This window comes from Hyla sarda, chromosome 9, assembly GCF_029499605.1.
Source record: "Hyla sarda isolate aHylSar1 chromosome 9, aHylSar1.hap1, whole genome shotgun sequence".
Taxonomy (NCBI): Eukaryota; Metazoa; Chordata; class Amphibia; order Anura; family Hylidae; genus Hyla; species Hyla sarda.
In genome coordinates, this window is record NC_079197.1 from 30493738 (window position 1) to 30519502 (window position 25765).

A 25765-nucleotide genomic window follows, 5' to 3' on the forward strand; every position below is an offset into this window, starting at 1 on the left:
ATCACGCCACGCCCCCTTTATTTAGGTCTATGGGAGGGGATGTGATAGTCAGATGTCTTATCCCCTATCCTTTGAATAGGGGGATAAGATGCCTAGGGGCGGAGTACTCCTTTAATATGGGCCATGTTGATAACCGACATGTAAGGGTGGCAAAACTATTTGTAGAACCAAAAAAAAAAATCTACAGAAGTTTTTTTTATTTTATTATAGCCACTTTTAAACAGGGTACAAACACCATATTATCAATATTTATACACTATCCTTCCGTTAAGTGGCTGTGCTGGCCTAAAGTTGTCTACCATTGGGATACCTTCTTCAGTGTCACTTGTAAAGTACAGCAAAGAAACAATAGCTTCATACTGTGGGAATAAAGTAGAAAATACTATGTTACTAACGGATTATGTATTGTAGGCTTACGTAAACTTAAACAGCTACCAAGAATATTATAAGTGTTTCTAAGTAAAATTGTGCTTGCTAACAGCAAAGGTCCTTAAAAGAAATTTTCAAGATATCCTATATTCAGAAATGTGGCTTATACACGAATGAAATCCAGAAATGGTCAAAGTATGGATCAAACAACTCTATAGTAAAAGTCAGGGTCTAGTAATTCAGTACTTCACAAGTTGTCTTAAAGGGGTACTCCACTGGAAAACTGGTGCCAGAAAGTTAAACAGATTTGTAAATTTATTTTATTTAAAATCTTAATCCTTCCAGTACTTTACAGAATTTAGGTGCACTACTGTGGTAGATGCAAGAAATGACATTGGCTAACCCTCAAAACTGATGTTAAAATTGAGACATTAGCCATTATATCCTTATATGAAGGACATACCTGACCCCACACACCAACGCCAAGGTTTCTCAAGTGGCACGGGATCTAACACTAAACCTACCTGTGAATGATAAGCAAAACGAGGAGCCAGTGGGCAATTACAGCAGCATTAGGTCCAACTCACAGCCGGCTCCCATGTTACCTCCAGTGTGGCTGGGCACACATACAATGGGAGGAGGGAGGCAGACTATAAGCCCCGCCCAATTTGGCTAATGTGTTGCTGGCCTCACAGGTGAACCTTAAAGGGGTACTCCGGCCCTGAAACATATTATCCCCTATCCAAAGCATAGGGGATAAGATGTCTCACCGCGGGGGTCCCACCACTGGGCACCCCCGCAATCTTGTATTCGCCACCCACCTGTTTGAGCTGCACGCCGCGGTGCCAGCTCACAAACAGCCGGGTGGCGACCACGGGGCCGGAGTATCGTGACGTCCGCCCCCTGTGACATCACCCCCGCCCCCGCTATGCAAGTCAATGGGAGGGGGCGTGACGGCTGTCCTCCCACTGTATGAATGCCCAGCCACACTGGAAGTAACATGGGAGCCGGCTGTGAGTCAGACCTAATGCTGCTGTAATTGCCCACTGGCTCCTGGTTTTGCTTATCATGCACAGGTAGGTTAATGTTAGGTCCCATGCCACTTGAGAAACCTTGGCGTTGGTGTGCGGGGTCATATAAGGATATACTGGCTAATGTCTAAAATTTTAACATTTCAGTTTTGAGGGTCATCCAATGTCATTGTTTACATCTACCACAGAAGTGCACCTAAATTCTTGTCTTGTATTATTCTAATTGTTACACATCCACACTGTTTAGCTGGTGTAGGATGCCATTGTGGCACTTTTAGTCTGCTGCAGGCATCCCCCATCGTATGCATATTTATGCTGGGGATTGCGCCTAGCAACAGACCACAAGGGCAGGATCTGCTCCCCCAGCATAAATGCATAACTGCATTTGTGGTTGAGCACCTCCTGCCATTTGAGGCTAGGAGCGGTAGAAAATTCCCCCTCTAGGCGCAAAATTCTCTGAACGGAATCAGGCAGAGTGGTGTATTTAAAATAAAGCATTTTATTTAAACCAATGACGCGTTTCAGGTATACATTCTTCCTCAGATTGACATGCCAATCTGAGGAAGGGTGTATACCTGAAACAAGTCATTGGTTTAAATAAAATACTTTATTTTAAATACACCATTCTGCCTGATTCCGTTCAGAGAATTTTGCGCCTAGAGGGGGAATTTTCTACCGCTCCTAGCCTCATCAAGTGTGTAAGGACGCCAGCCCATATCCATCTCCCCACGGCCTTGCAACACCTCCGGGAATCCAGAGAATACCTGTACCCACCGCTTTGGGTTATATGCGCATCATTTTTGCGCTCCAGGTGAGCACACTACTACCTGCTCATTTTATCTGATTATCTGGGATAATGCATTAGGCGCCTTGTGTGGTCTCCTTTTTTCTCTCCTCGCTCCTGCCATTTGAGACCACGTCTTTGTTGTTGTTTTATCCTTCCAGTACTTCTCAGCAGCTGTATGTTCCAGAGGAAGTTCTTTTCTTTTTGATTTTCCTTTCTGTCTGACCACAGTGCTCTCTGCTGACACCTCTGTCCATTTTAGGAACTGTCCAGAGTACGAGCAAATTCCCATAGAAAACCTCTTCTGCTCTGGACAGTTCCTAAAATGGACAGAGGTGTCAGCAGAGAGCCCTGTGGTCAGACAGAAAGAAAATAACTTCCTGTGGAGCATACAGCAGCTGATAAGTACTGGAAGGATTATGATTTTTAAATAGAAGTAATTTATAAATCTGTTTAACTCTCTGGTACCAGGCGATTAAAAAAAAAAAAAATGTTTTCCAGGGGAGCATCCCTTTAATACAATGCGAAATCTATGTAATTTTGACAGCTGGTTGGAACCAAACAGTCAGGTTATGTTGCATTGCATTTTGTAACTGCATCATGCCAGTTTCCCATAGTAAGTAATAGAAGATTGTCCTTGCTGTGCTAATGGTGCGTTTTAGCATCTGCAGTTGGGCACACATTTTCTGGGTGCATCTACATGCAGATCTTGACAGCATTGTCATTGTTTATGCTAAACTGTGTGGGTTCGAGGAACTTTTCACGCAGGCGCATGTGGTCAACTGCTACATACCGTATTTATCGGGGTATACCACGCACCGGCCTATAACACGCACCCTCATTTTACCAAGGATATTTGGGTAAAAAGAGTTTTTTACCCAAATATCCTTGGTAAAATGAGGGTGCGTGTGTGTGAGTGCATGTGTATACCCCGATACACTGTTTCTGACCCCGCAGAAGCCCCCAGGAAAGGCAGGGGAGAGAGGCAGTCGCTGCCTGCTTCTCTCCCCCTGCCTTTCCTGGGGTCTAGAGCCCTGCTGCCTCCGCTTCTCTCCCCCTGCTATCGGTGCCGCTGCCCCTTCTCTCCCCCTGTCTATCGGCGCCGATAGCCAGGGGGAGAGAAGCGGCTCCGACAATGGGGCAACGGGGCCGATAGACAGGGGGAGAGAAGGGGCAGCGGCACCCATTGCCGGTGCCGCTGCCCCGTTGCCTCCCCCATCCCCGGTTGTATAATTACCTGTTGCCGGGGTCGGGTCCGCGCTGCTTCTGGCCTCCAGTGTGGCGTCCCCTGCGTCGTTGCTATGCGATGCACAGCGCGGCGCAATGACTAGTGCCGTCACTCGTCATTGCGTCTCGCAGCGCATAGCAACGACGCATGGGACGCCACACCGGAGGCCAGAAGCAGCGCGGACCCGACCCCGGCAACAGGTAATTATACAACCGGGGATGGGGGAGACAACGGGGCAGTGGCACCGGCAATGGGTGCCGCTGTCCCTTCTCTCCCCCTGTCTATCCGCGCCGCTGCCCCATTGCCGGCGCCGCTTCTCTCCCCCTGGCTATCGGCGCCTGCAATGGGGCAGCAGCACCGATAGCCAGAGGGAGAGAAGGGGCAGCGGCGCCAATAGCAGGGTGAGAGAAGTGGCGGCAGCAGGGCTCTAGACCCCAGGACAGGCAGGGGCAGAGAAGCCGGCAGCGATGGCAGGTCTCTGCACCTGCAAAAGCCGCTGCAGTTCATTGATTTATAGCGCCCGCAAATAGACTTTAGGCAAAAAAAAATTGCCTACAAAATGTGTGTTATACGCCGATAAATACGGTAACCAAAATGCAACTGGAACGCAACAATCGCAAGTTTATTGGAAATGTATTCCACATTAGGCACATTGGGGGGAAATTTATCAAAACCCGTTTAGAGGAAAGTTAACTAGTTTTCCATAGCAACCAATCACTTAGTTTCTTTCATTTTTAAAAGGGCCTCTCAAAAATGAAAGAAGCAATCTGATTGGTTGCTATGGACAACTGGTCAACTTTTCCTCTGCACGAGTTTTGATAAATCTCCTCTAATTGTCTTTTAAATTATAAGTAAAGGTGAACTTCCGTTTATTGCAAAATACATTTCCAATAAATTCAGAAGTAAATAACAGAGGAGAACCCCTGCAATGGGATTGTGATCCCGTTAATCCTGATATATAACTTGTGGGCGGTCATAGAACATAAAACGGGTCCCACACACTTTCGCAAACCTCTGTGCAGCGACAGCCTGACCTTGGGCATTAATAATTCTCCCTATTGGGCCAGCAATGTAGAAGAAGACGGAACACTAGGAGGAAGTGATTATCACCTCCTATTACTTCCTCTCAACGCTCAGTGACATGTGACAGCCTTGAAGGTGGGACTAGGGGTCGGAGAGGGAGGGGGGGGCTATATAATGGCACAGGGGGGGGGGTAAATTAGTTCATGGTGGAGTGATAAAATCGGAAGGACTATAAAGTATAAGTTCTCATGTTATATGCTGGTTAATCTTTTGAGGCATCTGTCTCTTTAAATCTTTGTTGTCAAGGCCTTTGTTACCAAGGAAGGTACAAGGTGAACAGGTGACTTGTTGGTGACCAATGGGATTCCTCCAAATTGCTTCCATATATAGCAGGGAGGAGCTAGCCTAGTCAGTTCAGTTCTGAGATGAGTAGCTGAGGTACAGCCAAGTGAAGACCTGAGCAGTTTTCTGGTGTTCCTGAGGGAGGTCAAGCCTCACTCCCATGCAGCTACTACCAGTTAACCCCTGCAGGTGAAAGTCAAAGCCTGTCGTAAGCATAAATACAGGGGACAAGTCTAGTCAAGATAGCCAAGTCTGTCAAATTACTAAATTCAGCATGGGTTGCAAATGTCAGTCCAAGTCCACTACAAGTCCCAGCGAGCCAACAAGCTTGCAAAAGTTCACTGAGCATCTCCTTGGGCCTAAACTGAGCTGTAAAGACTTTAACATCTTGTCTGCCTCAGTAAAGTTCCGATGTTCCGTAACCTTGCATTGGAGTGATTATTTGCCCCACGCCTGGCCCAGGAATCATCGGCCATACCTCGGATGGTGTAGAGGATAACCACGCCCTGGTGTCACGAACACAAAGGGTTAATGCAATCTGCCCTAAGGGTCAATAACATCACCCTTCCAACACCCTAACCACATTAACCTACGTATTGTTCTTTCCTACATCATCATTGGAGAGATTGAGCCTATCACTAAAAGCTGTAAGGGACGCCTTCACCCCATGTTTAGCTAATACGGTCACCGGATCCGGTGGGGAAGTGTCAAAACCAGCCGCTACTGTATCCATGCCAGATCAGGCCCCCATCTCATTCATTTGAATGTTTGCACCGCATCTGGGTTTGTTGCCGGACTGGATACCGCAGCATACCGTGGCCACGAAACCAGATACGGTGCAAAAATGAGCCGTCCGAAGTCTCATTAAAATGAATGAGATGCAGGCCGGGTCCAGTGGGTATATGGTAGCGGCCAGTTTTGACATTTCCCCGCTGGATCCGTTGACCGTATTAACTAAACGTGGCCGCCTAAAATAATTTTTTCTGGAGCGGTCGAGATTGGAAGCAATGTAGGAACGGGCAGGATTGGAGGTAGCGGGAGTGGAACACATGTTGTGGGAACAGGCAGTAATGGTTAATAGTTAAATTAAGAAAATAGTCCTGCACAGGGCTCTGCTCCAAACCATGAGGACCTGGCCTGTTTTTATTAGAAAATGTTTTATACAATACAACTAGTAGCATCTGCAATAGTGAAGAAAGAACACATAGTGGAACATGTAACATTACCTGAAAGATGCTAAGTTGCTGTGGTGTGCTTATCACATGCCAGATAACATTCTCTGAACACGGTGGTGTTGTGAGGGACCCCTGGTACTTATAATAACTATTGCCACTGCGAGTAAGTAATTTCCAAAAAACACTGGAAAATGTGGCCTCCTGTCCTAGAAAACAGAGCAAAAAAATCAAGGCAATGACATATTGACTGGAAGCAGATAATTCAAATAAATACTTAAATGACGATTGCTACATAAAATACATTTGATAAAACTAATTGGGGCCAAATTATTGAAAATGGAAAAATATCCCCCTTATATAAAGTGGTTAAATCAATCGTAAGATCCATAACCTAATATGTAGCTGCAGGAAAATTTTGCAGCAGTATCCAGCTTACTTGTAAGGGTAGGATCACACACAGCGCATCCGCAGTGTATTTCATGCTGTGGATACACCCGCCCTTGGCAGCCACAGAGCAAATATGTATTTCCCTCCTTGCGGGTAAGTCAACCTCTATCTTACCTTTGTAAGCAACATTAGGGAGGATACTGATTAAGGAGTCAAGAAGCTGATTGTGTTCACCAATCTAAAATAATATTTAAAAAAAATTATAAATATAAAAAAATAAATATTTTTTTATAAATATATCTATGTCTATATAACTCAATTGCCCTCATTTACAAAGACTGGAGTGCCGGTTAGGTTTTTTTTTTCAGTGTACTCGTCTTTTTTTTCCTTGTGACTTACTAATTTGTCGCATGTGTCGTTTTTTTTTGTGTTGCACGATATTAAATTCTGGCGCACGGGAATAAAAAGTGTTGCACTGGAAAAATAAAAATTAAACCAAATAAATAAAAGTAAAGTTACTCTGCACAAGGATGTAACTTTACATTCATGATTGTTAATGGGTTAACAACCCAAAAGTTTTTTTAAATATATATATATATAAAAATTTAAAAAAATTAAAAAATGTATAATATATATATATATATATATATATATATATATATATATATATATATATATATATAAATCTATTACACAATTTAATCATAAAAGCGTTGAGGGGTTAAAAATGCTTTTAAAGTATAAAACAAGTAATTTAATCATGAACCACAATGGTCAGCTGTCCCTTCCTCAAAAACACTCAATTTTTCCATTTTCACTCGACCCCTGGGCTGTCGGTTTTTCAGAGTTGAGAAATTACTTTTTTCAGAGTGATTTCACAATTACTCCGAGTGATTTTTCCATTTTGTCGGGTTAACGCCCATTTTTGAGTAAACCACGCCCATTTTGTAGGTTAAATTAAACTCTCCGAGTGTTTTTGAAAATGTAGGTTGTGCGCCTAAATTTTGGGCGCAGATTTGGTCGCACGCGGGATGCAACAAAATTTTGGGCGCAATAACTGAGAAAAACCGTCGGTTCTCCTTAAGTAAATGAGGGCCAATGTGTGTGTGTGTGTGTGTGTGTGTGTGTGTTCCAGCATCACGTCCAAACGGCTAAAGATATTAACATGAAACTTGGCACACATGTTACTAATATGTCAACAACAAACATAGGATAGGTGATGTAACCCTTACTCACCCCCATTTGCCAGGGTCGGGGTTTTTGTTTAAAGTCCCATACAAGTCTATGAGAAATATAGGTTACTGCATAACTTCCAAACGGCTGGAGATATTTCGATAATACTTCGTCACATGTTACTTATATGTCCACTTAAAATATAGGACAGTTAATTTAACCCTTAACTACCCCATTTGTGAGGGTCAGGGTTTTTGCTTAAAGTCACATGCAAATCTATGGGAAATGTTCCCACATAACTTCCGTATGGCTGGAGATATTTCAATACCTGGTACACGTTATGGGACGGGATAGGAGGACGGGATAGGAGGACGGGATAGGAGGTCGGGATAGGAGGTCGGGATAGGAGGTCGGGATATGACAACAATATATGAGGACGGGATTTGAAGTCAAAAGCTTCCTCCTTTGTTTATTTTCCTCCCCAACAAGGATTAGGAAGGAAAAACCAGGCAACGCCGGGTACTCAGCTAGTCTATATATATAAAATAATAATGTCTATTTGTATAATATATGCACACATATCATAAAGTTCAGCCACACATTGGTCAAGTAACATTTTTCAAGAGAAAACGAAATCTTATCAATGAAGCATAATTTTAATTAAAAGAGCTTAGAATACCAAGACAGGTTATCAAGCTTGGGGTTAGTTTGGAGAAAAAGACGTCTTAGGGGTGATCTGATCACAATGTACAAATATATGAATGGACAGTATAGAGATCTTTCTAGTCATCTTTTTATTCCTAGGCCGATAGCCATGACAAGGGGGCATCCCCTAAGTCTAGAGGAAAGAAGGTTTCACCATCATCACAGACATAGATTATTTACTGTAAGAACAGTGAGACTATGGAAATCTCTGTCACATGATGTTGTAATGTCTGACTCAATAAACAAGGGGGTCCTGGATGTTTTTCTGGTAAAATATACTATTAAAGGTTAGAGACCAGGGATTTAATTTGATGCCATTTTGCAGTTAGGAAGGAATTTTACCCGTGTCATGGGGCAATTGGAATCAACCTCATGGGGGGGGGGGGGGGGGGGGGTTGCCTTCCTCGGATCAACACAGTAAGGTTGAATTTGATGGGCTCTTTCAATCTTATAAACCATGTAACTATGTCATTTATGCTTGTTTCAGTTTTTCATTTGACATTTGGATTAATTTAATGGCACTTATATGCTCTTCGGTGGACATTTTTGATGTAAATGTATTGACGCTTAGAAATCCTTACTTCAAAAAGTACTCCAACCACAGCCAGACCATCTGTCTTTGTTTTTGCCTCTGTTAGGTCCACATAGTTTGTATTGTAGAACACAAAATGAACCTAAAACAAAAAGGAAAACAAATTATACAAAACAATTTCAGGAATTAATTTACTACGCTGTGTTTCTAGCATACAAAATATATTTTTCAGTGTAATTCTCTGCGATACCATAGCAGCTTGGAAGATTTGTAGGGTGGCCATGAGACTTTCTTGGCCCTGAGCAAACACATGTCCCTGTGGGGTCACCCAGAATTTCCCCAAGGAAGAGAGAACAGACTGTACCAGCGGTGGAGGGAGGTGGGGATTCATACGGTTAGTCACCTTCTCCATCAGTCAGAGCCACTCTTTCTCAAGTTCGATGAGGTATGACAGAAGTATGCCATACCAGTGGGACACTACCTACCCTACTGTCAGGTCAAAGCCTTTTTGTCTTCTCGTCTCTCTGACTTATCTAAAGAAAGGGCACCTACCTCTTTTGATAGCTTTCTGTCTTCACATTTGGCATGTCACTCCTTATCCACATTGTATCGACAAGTACAAAGGAAGAGACTGACACTCTGCAACTCTCCCTTTTCCGATACTGGGAAACTAAACTGGAAGCTGACTCCTTAATTATACCAATTCTAGAAGGATGGAGCAAGGTGTGTAAGGCAGTGATATGTGAATTGTGGAGAGAAACACCGCTTAAAATTATGCACCATGCTACATATAGGTTTTCTTTCCTGTGTACTCCAGACCACCGTGACAGGATAGAGCATTGTTCTAATTGTGGTGCGTTTCACACTGACCTTTTACATGGCTTTGTGACTTGCACACACTCTCATGCCTTTTGGATGGATTTATTCTCCCTCCTTAGTAGGAAAATGTCCATCTCCCTTCCTCTTGACCATAAGCTAATTCTCTTACATATAGCCCCGGCTGGAGTCACATTAACTCTTTTACTACACACACTATAATCTTAGTAGCTAAATGCTGCCTACTATCACACTGGCTAGTCCCCACTAGGCCTACACTCACTGAAGTCCTTACCCTAGTCAAATGTTATATATGTTTTTTGATGTCCCAGAGTTAGGCCGGACCAAGGAGAAATCAGCTAAAAGCTTTTTTAAGAAATGGAGAACCTTGATGGTTAGGTTTCTTAGTGATGCTGAGATTTGGCAAGTTATGATTGTCTTTAAAGATACCACATGGTACCTCACTGGGGCTGTAGCGGGTTCCTTCGTCAGACTTCTAATTACATAGGGGAAGGGAGCAGGAGACCTTCAGGGGTCCTAATGATCTGCAGCATTTGCATTTATTGTGTAGTGTTGCTTGGCATTGGACAAACCATGCTACGCTTCTACATCATTTCTCATGTGACTCTGGTTTCATCACGATGTGCGATTATGACCTTCTGACGTTTTCCTCTTAAAAGGGGTTGTGCGCTGCCCTGCAGTTCGGAGTACCGCTCACAGCGTCCGGAAGTTCATTACTCTGAACGCTGTATGCAGGCTTCCGTGTTCGCAGCCGCCGGGCGTGACGTCACGCCCGGCCCCTTCGTGACGTCTCGCCCGCCCCCTCGTGACGTCACGCCCGTACCCTCTACCAAAGTCTATGGGAAGGGGGCGTGACAGCGGTCGCGCCCCTTTCCCATAGACTTTCGTTGAGGGGGCGGGAGAGATGTCACAAGGGGGTGGGCGAGACGTCACGGAGGGGCCGGGCGTGACGTCACGCCCAGCGGCTGCAAACACGGAAGCCCGCACACAGCGTTCGGAGTAATGAACTTCCGGACGCTGTGAGCGGAGCTCCGAACTGCAGGGCAGCGCACAACCCCTTTAAGAGGAAGGGAAGTTATTTTATGGTTGGGCCCGGGGTTGTTATTCTGTATCGTAGATGTTTATATTATCACAGCTGCTTTTGTGATATTTCTGTTTTTATTTTTCTCCTCGGATAATTGTCCTGAGATTGTTATGTCTGTTAAAATTAAAAACTCAATAAATATATATTTCAAAAATGCGCAGTTTGGTATATTGTTTTTACATGGATGTCATTGACTCTGCGGTTTGACTAACCTTATATTTTAATAATTCGGACATTTACGCATTCAGCGGTACCACATATGATTATGTTTATTTTTTATTACATTTTTTTTTTTAAATGGGAAAAGGGGGGATTCAAAATTTTAATAAGTGAATACAAGTAAAAAAAATTCCTTGCGGTGGCGCTGTCAGTCAATGATCGATTTCACAATCAGTTGCTGGGGTTAAGAAGTATCAATATTTCTTTTGACACATTAAAATATAAAACATAAAAAGGGCGACAGGGTGCAATGATTGCACCCTGTCACCTTTTTTATGTTTTATATTTTAATATGTCAAAATAAATATTGATACTTCTTAACCCCAGCAACTGAGTTGTTTAATCGATCATTGAAGGGCAGTGCCACCGCAAGGAATTTTTCAACTTGTATCCACTTCATGTATCACCGATCCCCCTTGAGGAGACCGGTCTTAAACTTGCAGGCTGCAGCTCATGATTAGTAGTGTTGCTCGCGAATATTCGCAATTCGAATATTATTCGCGAATATCGCATATTCGCGAATTTGCGAATTTCGCGAATATATTCGTAATTACGAATATTCGGGTTTTTTTTGTTTTTTTTCTTCACAGTACACATCACAGTGATCACCCCTCTCTGCTTCCAGCTTGTGTGGTGTAAAGAAGGCTGTAATACTACTGTGTGAGACTGGCGTGAAAATATTCGCATATGTTAATTTTGTATATGCTAATTTTCACATATGTTAATTTTCGCATACGCGAATGTTCGCATATGCGAAAATAAAACGAGAATATGACGAATATGCGAATATTCGCGAATATATGACGAATGTTCGTCCATATATTCGCGAATATTCGCGAATTCGAATATGGCCTATGCCGCTCAACACTAATGATCAGACGTCTGTACCCCATTACAGAGGGGTGATCAGCACAAACCCAAGGTTCACATAAGGTGAGCACCCTACCACCCCAGGGATTTCTGGGGGCTTTAGCACACAGAATTACGTGAGGTGCCATCATCCTCCTTTTTTCTATTATTCCCACAGCTCAAACTTGTATTAGGAAGGGGTTAATTCACTTTTATTACTTTATTATTATTTTCACTTTGATACACCTTATATTCTATAGTTTATATGCCTTGTATGCAGTTCTGTGACTAGCACCACTGATTTTTCTATGTCTAGGACAACTATAGTGCCATTTGTATGCCTTTTAAGCATATCATTAATAATAAAGTATTATATTTTTAAAGTGACTGGTGTACTTTGGTGATATAACATTGACATTTGCCAATGAACAACTTGGCTAAATGCCTGTCATGCTTGTACAGGTGCTTTCTTGAGCAGAGAGGCCTTGCAGGTGCTGCAGGATTTCAGTCCTTCACAGTGAAGTGTCCAGTTGTTTTATTGATAACTATGGTCCCAGCTGCCTTGAGATCATTGACAAGATCCTCACGTGCAGTTCTGGTCAGATTCCTATCCATTCTCATTAAAACTCCACCAGGTGAGATCTTGCTTGAAGCCACCAAATGAGGTAGACTGTTATTTTGTGTCTCTTCCATTTACAAAAAATGTTTCAACTGTTATAAACGTCTCAAGCTGCTTGGTAATGGTCTGGTAGCCCATTCCAATAAGTCTATTATCTTGTCCCTGGACAGCTCTTAGGTGTTGGCCATGTTGGAGAGTTTGGAATCTGATTGCATCTGTGGACAAGTCTTTTAATATAGGTAACAAGCTGATATTTGGAACACTCCCTTTGAGAGAGTGCTCCTAATCTCACCTTGTTATCCATATAAGGTACATTGTTTTCTTTTGGTTTTAAAGGAAATCTGTCATCAGAATCACCCGCACTAAACCTGTTACCCAGGCTTGTAGTGCGGGTGATCCTGATTAAAACGCTTCTTACCTCATTAAAAACTATGCAGCGGTTCGCCAGATATCTTCATTTTTAGATATATGGTATTCCCAGGCTTGGGACTCAGTGGGAGGTCCGCAGCATCAGCACGGACTCGCTTACGTCATTTTCGCCGGGCGGAGCGGCTGCCCGGCTCATGAATATTCATGACTGTCTCATTTAAGTCTTCCTCCTGGTGTAGGTCACGTGGGTAGCGCCGCGCATGCGGAAGTGGCATTCTCCTGCATATCTATCTATGCAGGAGAACGCCACTTCCGGGTGTACGGCGCGTGGCGCATGCGCGGCGATACCCACGTGACCTACACAAGCCAGTGTAACAGGTTTAATGCGGGTGATTCTGATGACAGATTTCCTTTAAGATTACAGGAAGTAAAATAGACATTGAGTTGTTTCTGTAGAATTACCTCCAGTGGAAAGGCATTGCCATCAATGAGATGTTCTGACCCTTGATCAGAAGATTGTGGACTACCGAAATGGAAGTGAAACCCAGCCAACTGATAGGCATTTTGAAGTCCAGCACCACTCAGAACGTGCAGTGAGTTTAATACTACCTCAACTAGAAGAATACAAAGAACACAGCAGTTATATTAGGTTCTGGGTTCTGGTTAGATGACAATTCATGCTGAAAAAATCTAAATCTATTTAAAAAAAGATACATCTGGAAGTCACCGATGAAATGACATTGTACCTGTTGGTAATTTTACAACTTAAAATCAAAACTGTTTTTTGCAAGAGCGCTACTATGACTAAAGCAAGACAAACAGAATAAGGCTGCTTTCACGTCACAATTTTTGCATTCGTAAAGTTCATACAATTCAATGTTTGAAAATCTTATAGAATCGTATAGCTATCTTGAATGGTCAGTTTGTGTTCTTGGCACCTTTACTCGGGGTGGGGGAAGGAAGGGGGATGTCAATTGGTTTGTTTGTAATTTTATTTCTTAAAATGTAAAAAAAAAAAAAAAAAAAAAAATCATATCCGCTGACTTCTATTAATGGTAATCAACACATTCATCCGTTTTGGCACATTTATGTGTTCACCCAATTTTTTTTGTCAGGTAAAAAATTGTGGTTGAATTTTATTAACAATACAGTCTATGAAAATGTCATTAATTGATATCACTGTACGTTTGATAAGTTTATTTGTACAAGCAGTAGCTTCTGAAGTGTATAGAAAAATCAAGAACATAAGAATTTTTTTACTAAAATGGACCAAAGCGTACTGACAAATACCATCTTTAGACACATACGATCTTTAGACACATCCAGTTTGATTTATTAGCAGACAACTTCATATGATTTTAAGCCATGTAAAAATCGTGATGTGAATGCGGCTTTACTCATCTTGCAGCTATACTAGTTGTTATCTAATTCTTTGTTTTATAAAAATAAAAATTTGCTTCCCTGTTACCTGTCAGCAGGAAAATAGAGGAGTAAATACGCCCATGGCTAGATGGGGCTAGTCATCATGTTGCCGGGCATACCTTCTTTTATCTCAATAGTTATCTCCATTGAAGAGATATAAGTCTTTGTGTTCGTATACAAAAGGCCCAAGTTCCCAGGGGACATTCCCCAGCACGGCACGACCAAAGGTAACTGCAGCCCCTCTTTATCTAGTGGCTGTCAGTCAAACAGGGTGAGTGTATGTAAGCGGGCCATATGGTGCTGATACAGTGAAGAACTAGCAGATTTAGAGATCAGGAGTGACTACTCAGCTTTGATAGAAATATGGCCCTTTTAGAGAGGCCAAAATGAGGGCGGTGTGTGGCAGATACTGATCAATTAAATGGCTACACAAAAGATTCAATCAGTCAAGGAAGGAGCTGGTCCTAGAAATGCTCATTTTCTTGATAATCGTCCTATGTAACATGACCTTCCAGCTGTAATGTCATAGGTGAAAGGAATGGGGAATTACAGCCTTACCTGTGTGTCCATTGTTAGTTACAACTGCAGTGGAAGATCTGGCAAAGCTGGAAATCTGAATAGGTCCCAAATTATGATTGTGTTGGACTTCTGAGGTTACAATATTGATGGGTGACTGGGAATTTAACCCACAGCATGGGAAATGCTCTGCCCATGTAGAAGGTCCTAATATACACAAGATGTAGGCAGCATAGTTAAATAGATTGCTCTATAAAGTTAAAATGCTTTAATTACTTTATATAACAATAAACAACAATATGAATAATAGGAGTGGCAATAAGGCTTCATTTACACCTGTGTGTGAGCCTCTAATGCAGATTCTGTTAAAATTGCAGGACAAAACAAGGCAACCTGCAACCCTCTTTTGGTGTCTGGCATGTAAGGTATCTGGCACCACTGTTTATTTTTGTTGTTCTGTTCCTGTGACAGGGTAGAACTACATAAAGAACGATGCAGATGTAAACATGGCCTCAGTCACCAAATTTTTTTTATTGCCATGTGTGTAAGAACAGGTTACTAAGATATTGGTAGAAATAGTTTCTGTGCGATCAAACACTCAAAACAGATGTATATCTAGTCCAAAATATTTGAAAAGATGTGTAATTGAAATGGAAGCATGATGTATATGCATAGTCCTAGACATCATAGTCTACTTGGTTCTGTAAAGAAACCATTTTGTCTGTCCTTAAAGGAAAACTGTCAGTAAACTCCCCCTGCACTAACCAGAGGTACTGGCTGGTAGTGCTGGGGATGCTGATCAGTATGCTACCTACCATGTCCGGATCAGCCCTGCTGTTTGCCCGTTATCTTCAGTCTTCTGGGTATGCAAATGAGCTGCTAACTGGCATGGGAGGGGTTACAAGGCTCCTTCTGGCACTCTGACATCAGCTACTCTCGTCCGCAGCGCCGCACGGCTTATGAATATTCATCCCTTCCCTCCGACTGTTCCTCCCCTCCAAACTCTGTACTGGACTCCACTGAGGTGGGAGGGGATGAATATTCATAAGCCGGTTGGTGCTGCAGATGAGCGGCGAGGATGTCAGAGTGTTAGAAGGAGCCTTGTAACCCCGCCCATGCCAGTTAGCAGCTCATTTGCATATTCAGAGGAATGAAGATAACAGTCGAACTTTGGGGCAGATCTGGGCATGGTAGGCAGCATATTGATTAGTGTCCCCCGCACTACCAGCCAGTGCCTCTGGTTAGTAAGAGGGGAAGTTTACTGAGTTTTCCTTTAATGGTATATTCCACCTTTTTATGTACTTTCTAATAGCTTTGGCTACTTTTTATGGTTGAAAGAATATATGCTTGACATGCTTGATGACCATTGTTTTTAAAGGGGTACTCCGGCCCTAAGACATCTCATAGACTTGCATTGAGGTGGTGGGGCGTGATGTCACAGGGGGGCAGAGTTGTGATGTCACAAAACTCCGGCCCTGTAGTCGTGACCCTTCATACACGGAGCGAACATCGCTCTGTGCAGCTGCCACAGGTGGGTGTCTGCATGAGAGATTGCGGGGGTCCCCAGCGGCAGGACCCCTGCGATCAGACATCTTATCCCCTATCCTTTGGATAGGGGATAAGATGTCTTACGGCCAGAGTACCCCTTTAAGCCAGGTAATATAGCAACATGATCCCCATCTGTTTGCTAAGGTTTCACATTTCCCAACATTTTGTGTCCCAGATTGTGGGACACCTAACACCCCTTTCCCAAATCAGCACAACTAAGGCTAAGAACACATTTGCTCAGTTCGCAGAATCCGTTCAAATAGAGGGACAGAGGAAAAAATACTGCAGATCAGTTGTTTTTTTTACTGCTCAAATCCTGCTAATAAACGGACACCAGACGGAAACCAGATGTACCCCCATTAAAACCAATGGGATCCGTCAGTGTCCTTTGTGCGACATGAGTGGGCTCCCGAATGGACCTCCGCACAAATGTGCACTTAGCCTAAGAACGATGGGATTAGTATGTATATCAACCTATCACAGCTAAATTGATTTATAACATAATGCACCTACCACATTCAGCATGTTCATAGCACCAGTCTCCTGTCAAGAAAAAAAAAAAAAAAAAAAAAAAAAAAAAAGAAAACTTGTTTCTATCATTAATATAGATTATTGCACAATTTCTAAAGCAAAATAAGTAAAAAAAAAAAATGTATTTTAAAGAAAGATACATTTTACTGTTTGAAAGAAAGAGAAACACTACATACAAGAATTCTTCCACGAGGTCAATGACAAAAATGGAGGAGTGGGAAATTATCATTTATGGGCATTTTTCTCTTTTGACTGGAATTTTCTTTTTCTTTACTTAAAAAATTTTTTTTTTTTTTTTAAATTGGATAGAAGTGATTCTTCTACCTAAAAAAGTGGATGAAGCCTATGGGCTTTGAAGGATGAGGAGTAGGGAACCATTCTGAACAAAGTGAACAGATCAGGTATAGGATTCCTAATCTATTGTGACAATTCAAGCTCTAAATGAATGTGAATATATCCTAATAGCGCCTCTACCTGCTGCGTGGCATCCCAGTATAAGGTACAGTACCCCAACACACACGAGTCTAAACATTTCCAAAGTCTGTTCCTTTGTAGCTCTAAAGAAAGAAAAAAAAAAAAAAAAAAAAAAAAAAATTTACTTCAAGAAACTGATCCACAATTGCTATCAAATATACTGGATATTTTGTTATGGGAATGCTACTATAGTAAACTAATAAAAACCTCAAAATATAAAATACTACCAACACTTACCAAGATATTCTCTTCTTTCTTGATACTATTTAGGTACAGTAAGTGGGGCTTAGGTTACTTTGTCTTTGAATGGGATTTCAAAACTGCCTTACAACCCTGGGCCAGCCCTGCCATGGGACCCGGTGGTAATAGAAGTAATTTACAAATATGTTTAACTTTCTGCCACCAGTTGATTTAAAAGAAAAAAGGTTTTAACGGGAGTACCCCTTTAACTTAGGCTTACAGGAGCATCTTCTGGCCAGGAAGAGCATCCTGAACACGTAGGAAAGAAAAGAACAAGTTAGTGTATAAACAGTGGTATGGAACTGGAGAATGGTTTGTTACAATCCCTAAAGCTTTATTGAGTTTCGGAAGAGTGAGATATTTATTTGGGTTTATGTATATTAAAATTCAGCATGAGGTAGGTACACTAGTTCTGTACCTGTGTATAGAGATTGTGGTCCCTGTGCAATAACCACTTACATTTTCTTTACCTTACAAAAATTTACAGGTGCATTTCACCTGACACAAGTGCAAATGGGCAACACAAAAAAGGACAATATATTACTTTAGAGGTAGGTACATGTAAGGATCAGCAGTCCACCTGTGCTAAGAGTTCAGTAGACACGGCTGCCACCAATAGCCGGGCACACAGTTCCGAATCTCCTAAGACCCAGGAGTCTCTTGGCCAAAGGCCAGGTACAAGCTTGACGGTTTCAATGGTGAACAAAAAACTCTCGTGGCATAGTCCTGCCAGGCACCAGCTTAAAACATGTTGCAACAGTCTGCGGAAGACAAAAACTATACCAAAGAAGTTAGTGCAGGCCTCACTTGAAACCCCTCCTGACACCCCACCCTCTCCTGATTGCGCTCTTGCCCCTTTTAGGCTCAGGACAAGAGGAGGACCCTCTGACAGGGTTGATGGTCATATCCCAGGCAACGTTGGTGAGCCTAGACTGAGATACGGAGGGATTTACGTTGACCATAAAATTAACGGACGCTGCTGAAGAGGCCAGTGGTACATTCGTTGGTGCCGGTTGATTCGGCCCCACCTCCTTGGTAGGAGTGGGCCGCGGCACAGTGGTTGGTGCCCGCAGTTTAGGCCTCACCTCCCTAGTAGGAGTAGGCCTGGGCACATTGGAGGGCATGAAGGCATCTGTTTGATGCTGGAGGAACTCTGTCACAGGACTTGATGGTGGAGGCAGTGGGGGCAGACCTCTTCGGCCACAGTCCAAATGGATCCGCCTCCCAATCATCCGAGGGAAAATATTTGAATGGAAGCTGTGTGGGGTTTTTGGGTCTTGTGACCTCTGCAGCCCACTCACCCCTTGGACTTTGGACTGGAGTATACTCTACAATTTCTCCCACTTCTAGGGAGTGGTATTTATTGTGCAAATAGTCCCTCTGGACAGCCCTTCGGTTCACCAGGATGGTACCCCCCTGCCTGCAATCTAAGAGGGTACCATATCCCCTGGACTTATCAAACTTGGCCACCGTGGTGCGGCAGCGCTCCAATGGTGCCTCCCCTTCTAGGGGATAGTCCCACATCCGGATGTAGAGGGCCTCCAGCTGCTTCGTATCTTGTTGCTGACGGACCCTTTCCTCATGAGAGGTGGATGGACTTAGGGTCATAGAGTTCCCTATGTTGGGCCTTAAACTTTTCCATGAGTTGAGCCATTTCGGCCTGCTGTGGGGATCGGTGGGAGTGGCTTCCCAGAGTCCGGGAGAAGAGTCTCGTGCATGAACTGAATCAGCTCCGGTTAATCCCCGAACACCCACTTAGGCAGAGGGGGTGAAGGCGGTCGTGCACTAGGCAGGGTTAGCTGGGACAGGGGTACTTCTGGCTCTGGGCTGGAGGAGGAAAAATGCGGCTTCTGCCGGGGTACTGACAGAAGACTCCTCCGTCGGGATCTCAGCCCGGGATCCCAGTCGTCAAAAACTGCAGACGCAGCTACACATAGAATGCGGGCTGCTGCGAAAAGATAGGGGATAAGATGTCTGATCGCGGGGGACCCCCCCCCCCCCCCCCCCCCCGCGATCAGACATCTTATCCCCTATCCTTTCGATAGGGGATAAGATGTTTTTGCTCGGAATACCCCTTTAAATCAGAAGAAAATGAAGAATGCGGCACTCACTATATGTAGTGGTCAGGCTTTTATTTTCCGAGTTTTGGGTGTACAGGTATGTGTATTTACTGGAGCTACAAATGTTTCACACTCTTCTTGCGGAAGAAGTACAACAGTGTGAAATGGCCAGAGCTCCAGTAAATGCACCTGCCTGTACACCCACAACTAGGCCAATTGGTGAGTGCTGCCTTTTTCAGTTTGCTATTCTGATTGCTGTTGGACTTGTAACTATTATTTTGCTGACCACCAGGTTATAGGGCATATTGTATGGCGACTGTACAGCTGAGTCTGCTCAGAGGCAAAGGGCGTGATTACTGAGTAAGGCTAAGTTTCCACTTTTTTTGTGTGTGCGTCCCCCCCCCCCCCCCCCCAAAAAAAAAAAAACGCCAGAGTGGCCCTCATGGCGTTTTTTTCATTGAAAAAACGCTGTGGCCAGATGTTAGCTGTAAATCAGTGGGAAATCGGAAAATTCTTTTTCCACTTAGCATTTTTCAGTTTGGAGTTTTTTTAAATCCTTTTGGTGTTTTCTCACTCTTTTTTGGCATTTTTCAGCTCCTTGGCGGTTTTGCTAAGTCACAACATGTTGAGCTTACGGCATTATTTCCCTGAAATTGTGGCGTTTTTCTCCCATAGAAGGTGTTTTTTCCGGCGATTTATATTCTTTTATGGACTTTTGCGATCCAAAAATGTGAAGTTTTCTATGTTTTATTTGTGCTTAAAAAAGCTCAAGAGCACATTTTCCCCCCCATGTTATACACAGCCTTTGGACCGAAGCCCAAACACAGGAAGTGCAGCCTGGAGTGCTGAGGGGGGGGGGGGTGTCCAACCAACAGCGTATGGCAGTTAAGTGTGAGAGGAGCTATGATTGGATGAGGCTTGACACACCCCCTCAGCACTCCAGGCTGCACTTCGGTCCAAAGCCTGTGTATAAGATGGGGGAAAATGTGCTCTTGAGCTTTTTTTAAGCACAAACAAAAATAGAAAACTTCATTTATTTTTTTTTATTTTTTTAAACAAAGTATATTAGAAATTTTTTTTTTATTTACCATAAGGGGTGCAATAGCAAGAATTAGTATTAATGAGAGTTACCCTTTAAAGAAATTTATCTTTATCACAAAATTTTTAATAATTTTTAAACAGGTACCAATTTATGTGGGCGGGCAGGTAACTAAAAATGTAGCCGACAATAATAAAAATTTAGAAAGGGGCCATTTAACCTCTTAAGGACCCAGGACGTACGGGGACGTCCCCGCACCCTGGGCCTTAAGGACCCAGGACGTCCCCGTACGTCCTGGCGTTTTCCGGTCTCTGCCGCTCGCTGGGCAGAGATCGGAACTGGATGCCTGCTGAAATCCTTCAGCAGGCATCCAGGGCAAACGCCGAGGGGGGCCATGTAGGCCCCCCATGTCGGCGATCGCCGCAAATCGCAAGGGAAATCGCCCTTGCGATCTGCGGCGATACCGGGCTGATCGGGTCTCTGGGACCCGACCGCCCGGTAATTTCGCATGATCCCGGCTGTCACAGACAGCCAGGACCATGCTAACGTATAGGAGCGAGGTGGCAAGCCTGCCACCTCCTCCTATACCCTGCGATCTGTCGGTTAGTTAACCGACCAATCGCAGGAGGGGGGGGCGGTTACTTCCTCCCGTCCTGCCCGGCCCCTGAAAGTCCGGAGAGGACGGGAGGACGCGGCGGGGGAGTGCTGGGGACCGGCCCCGGTACTTACCTCGTCCCTGAAGACCCGGATCCAGACGAGGAAGATGGCGGCGGCGGCGACAGGTGAGTTCCTCTTCAGCCGCGGTCGGGCCCTTTACAGCAATGCACGTCGCCGTAAAGCGACATGCATTGCTGTAATAGGAACTTGTAAACTACAACTCCCAGCATGCCCAGACAGCCCTTGGCGTCTGGCATGCTGGGAGTTGCAGTTTTGCAACATCTGGAGGTCCACAGTTTTTGGACCACTGTGCCCTTCTAGATGTTGCAAAACTACACATCCTCAGCATGCCCTTACTGTCCAGGCATGCTGGGAGTTGTAGTGCTGTAACATCTGGCCCTTCAGATGTTGCAAAACTACAACTCCCAGCATGCCTGGACAGTTTTGGCATACTGGGGGTTGTAGTTTTGCAACATCTGGAAGGGCACAGATTGGGAAACACTGTATTAGTGGTCTGCAAACTAGTCCTCCAGATGTTGCAAAACTACAACTCCAAGCATGCTGGGAGTTGTAGTTCGGCAACATCTGGCTCTAAAGATGTTGCCGAACTACTACTCCCAGCATGCCTGAGAATGTTTGGGAGTTGTGGTTTTGCAACAGCTGGAGGCACACTGGTTGGGAAACATTGTTTCCTAACTCAGTGTTTCCCAACCCGTGTGCCTCCAGCTGTTGCAAAACCACAACTCCCAAACATTCTCAGGCATGCTGGGAGTAGTAGTTTTGCAACAGCTGAAGGTCCCCCCTGTGAATGTACAGGGTACACTCACATGGGCAGGCGGCTTACAGTGAGTATCGGGCTGCAAGTTTGCAATGCAGCAAATTTTGCGCGGCAGCTCAAACTCGCTGTAACCCCCCCGCCCGTGCGACTGTACCCTAAAAACACTACACTACACTTACACAAAATAAAAAGTAAAAAACACTACATATACACATACCCCTACACAGCCCCCCTCCCTCCCCAATAAAAATTAAAAACGTCTGGTACGCCACTCTTTCCAAAATGGAGCCTCCAGCTGTTGCAAAACAACAACTCCCAGTATTGCCGGACAGCCGTTGACTGTCCAGGCATGCTGGGAGTTTTGCAACAGCTGGAGGCACCCTGTTTGGGAATCACTGGCGTAGAATACCCCTATGTCCACCCCTATGCAAATCCCTAATTCAGGCCTCAAATGCGCAGGGCGCTCTCACTTTGGAGCCCTGTCGTATTTCAAGGCAACAGTTTAGGGTCACATATGGGGTATCGCCGTACTCGGGAGAAATTGACTAACAAATCTTGGGGGTCTTTTTCTCCTTTCACCCCTTATGAAAAGGTGAAGTTGGGGTCTACACCAGCATGTTAGTGTAAAAAAAATAAACTTTTTACACTAACATGCTGGTGTTGCCCTATACTTTTCATTTTGACAAGAGGTAAAGGGGAAAAAAGCCCCCCAAAATTTGTAACGCAATTTCTCCCGAGTACGGAGATACCCCATATGTGGGCGCAAAGTGCTCTGGGGGCGCACAACAAGGCCCAGAAGGGAGAGTGCGCCATGTACATTTGAGGTGATTTGCACAGGGGTGGCTGATTGTTACAGCGGTTTTGACAAACGCAAAAAAAAAAAAACCACATGTGACCCCATTTTGGAAACTACACCCCTCACGGAATGTAATGAGGGGTGCAGTGAGAATTTACACCCCACTGGTGTCTGACAGATCTTTGGAAGAGTGGGCTGTGCAAATTAAAAATGTTGTACAGCCCACTGTTCCAAAGATATGACAGACACCAGTGGGGGGTAAATGCTCACTTTACGCCTTCTTACATTCCTCAAGGGGTATAGTTTCCAAAATGGTATGCCATGTGGGGGTTATTTTGCTGTCCTGGCACCATATGGGCTTCCTAAATGCGACATGCCCCCCGAGCAAAATTTGCTCTCAAAAAGCCAAATATGACTCCTTCTCTTCTGAGCATTGTAGTTCGCCCGTAGTGCACTTCAGGTCAACTTTTGGGGTACCTCCATACTCAGAAGAGATGTGGTTACAAATTTTGGGGGGTATTTTCTGCAATTAACCCTTGCAAAAATGTGAAATTTGGGGGGGAAACACACCTTTTAGTGATTTTTTTTTATTTTTTTTTTTTACGTATGCAAAAGTCGTGAAACCCCTGTGGGGTATTAAGGCTCACTTTATTTCTTGTTACGTTCCCCGAGGGGTCTAGTTTCCAAAATGGTATGCCATGTGGTTTTTTTTTGCTGTCCTGGCACCATAGGGGCTTCCTAAATGCGACATGCCCCCCGAGCAAAATTTGCTCTCAAAAAGCCAAATATGACTCCTTCTCTTCTGAGCATTGTAGTTCACCCATAGTACACCTCAGGTCAACTTATGGGGTACCTTCATACTCAGAAGAGATGGGGTTACAATGTTTGCGGGGTATTTTCTGCTATTAACCCTTGCAAAAATGTGAAATTTGGGGGGAAACACACATTTTAGTGAAATTTTATTTTTATTTTTTTACATATGCAAAAGTCGTGAAACACCTGTGGGGTATTACGGCTCACTTTATTCCTTGTTACGTACCTCAAGGGGTCTAGTTTCCAAAATGGTATGCCATGTGGGGGATTTTTTCTGTTCTGGCACCATAGGGGCTTCCTAAATGCAACATGCCCCCCAAAAACCATTTCAAAAAAACGTACTCTCCAAAATCCCCTTGTCGCTCCTTTGTTTCTGAGCCCTCTATTGCGCCCGCCGAACACTTTACATAGACATATGAGGTATGTGCCTACTCGAGAGAAATTGGGCTACAAATATAAGTATACATTTTCTCCTTTTTCCCCTTGTAAAAATTCAAAAATTGGGTCTACAAGAACATGAGAGTGTAAAAAATGGAGATTGTGAATTTTCTCCTTCACTTTGCTGCTATTCCTGTGAAACACCTAAAGGGTTAAAACGCGGACTGAATGTCATTTTGAATACTTTGGGGGTGCAGTTTTTATAATGGGGTCATTTGTGGGGTATTTCTAAAATGAAGACCCTTCAAATCCACTTCAAACCTGAACTGGTCCATGAAAAATTGTGAGTTTGGAAATTTTGTGAAAAATTGGAAAATTGCTGCTGAACTTTGAAGCCCTCTGGTGTCTTCCAAAAGTAAAAACACGTCAATTTTATGATGCAAACACAAAGTAGACATATTGTATATGTGAATAAAAAAATAAATTATTTGGAATATCCATTTTCCTTACAAGCAGAGAGCTTCAAAGTTAGAAAAATGCAAAATTTTCAAATTTTTCATAAAATTTGGGGATTTTTCACCAAGAAAGGATGCAAGTTACCACAAAATTTTATCACTATGTTAAAGTAGAATATGTCACGAAACAACAATCTCGGAATCAGAATGATAACTAAAAGCATTCCAGAGTTATTAATGTTTAAAGTGACAGTGGTCAGATGTGCAAAAAAAGGCCGGGTCCTGAGGTGTAAAATGGCTGGGTCCTTAAGGGGTTAATATATATTTGTCAATTAATTTTGTTAAACTTTTTATTAGTAATGTATTTTAATAATGTGTTTTTTTATTATTTTTTTTTATTTATTTATTTTTACAAATTTTTTAGGTAGTACTACTTCTCCCAGCATGGAAAACACTGTCCCATGATGGGAGTAGTAGTACCTGTTCTAATTGACAGATTGCCCCAAGTGTCACACGCATTGTGATCCTCCTGTATAAATGTATAGATGCGGCCGGCCGCTCTTCTATGGTCCCCTGCACTGTCGTATATATACCTATTCATATTTCCCGCAGAGAGCTGTGATTGGCTGGAACCATCCAGCCAATCACAGCTCTCTGCAGGAAATATGAATAGGTGTATATATACAGCAATGCAGGGGACCATAGAAGAGCGGCCACACGCATCTATACATTATACAGGACGATTGCAGCGGGTGTCAGGAGTGACATCCGCTGTGATCTTTCCTTAACTGCAGGTACTACTGCTCGAAACATGGAGCACACCCTGCTCTATGCTGTGAGCTGTTGTTACTGCATTAATAGACAGATCGCAACAGGTGTCAGAAATGCCACCCACTGCAATGTCTATTAATGCAGGTACTGCAGTTCCCAGCATGGAGAAGAGTGTGCTACATGTTGGGAGCAGTAGTACCTGCAGTTAAGGACAGATCACAACGGGTTTTTACTCCTTACACCCGCTGCAATTGTTCTTCATCCTTCTGAGATACGGAGCGGCTTTCTCCTGCCCTCTGCATCTCTGCACTATACTCTGGCCAGATTCATATTTCCCGCTGAGAGCAGTGATTGGCTGCCACCATCCAGCCAATCACCACTCTGGGCGGAAAATATGAATGAGTGATGTAAATTTTTTGAACATCATTGGGCGGCCGGAGTACAGTGCAGAGATGCGAGCGCTGTATAGAGCCGCTCCGCATTTCTGCTATATTATGGACGATCGCAATCGGGTGTCAGGAGTGACACTCGGGGCGATCTTTTAGTACAGGTACTACTCCA

General features: G+C 43.7%; 1 protein-coding gene across 3 annotated transcripts in view; it reads right to left on the bottom strand.

The window, feature by feature from the left end:
* Positions 1–215: 215 nt before the first annotated feature.
* LOC130291113 (carbonic anhydrase-like) overlaps positions 216–25765 on the bottom strand; it is a 43729-nt gene continuing 18179 nt past the window's right edge. For all 3 annotated transcript variants that reach the window (XM_056539535.1, XM_056539536.1, XM_056539538.1), the window contains exons 2-9: positions 17218–17300; positions 16726–16755; positions 14707–14871; positions 13189–13340; positions 8799–8891; positions 6514–6577; positions 6004–6158; positions 216–359 (exon numbers count right to left, since the gene is read on the bottom strand). In XM_056539535.1, the coding sequence (XP_056395510.1) occupies positions 243–359; positions 6004–6158; positions 6514–6577; positions 8799–8891; positions 13189–13340; positions 14707–14871; positions 16726–16755; positions 17218–17275 (834 nt within the window). In that variant the 5' untranslated portion in view covers positions 17276–17300 and the 3' untranslated portion in view covers positions 216–242. The remainder of the gene's footprint in view (positions 360–6003; positions 6159–6513; positions 6578–8798; positions 8892–13188; positions 13341–14706; positions 14872–16725; positions 16756–17217; positions 17301–25765) is intronic.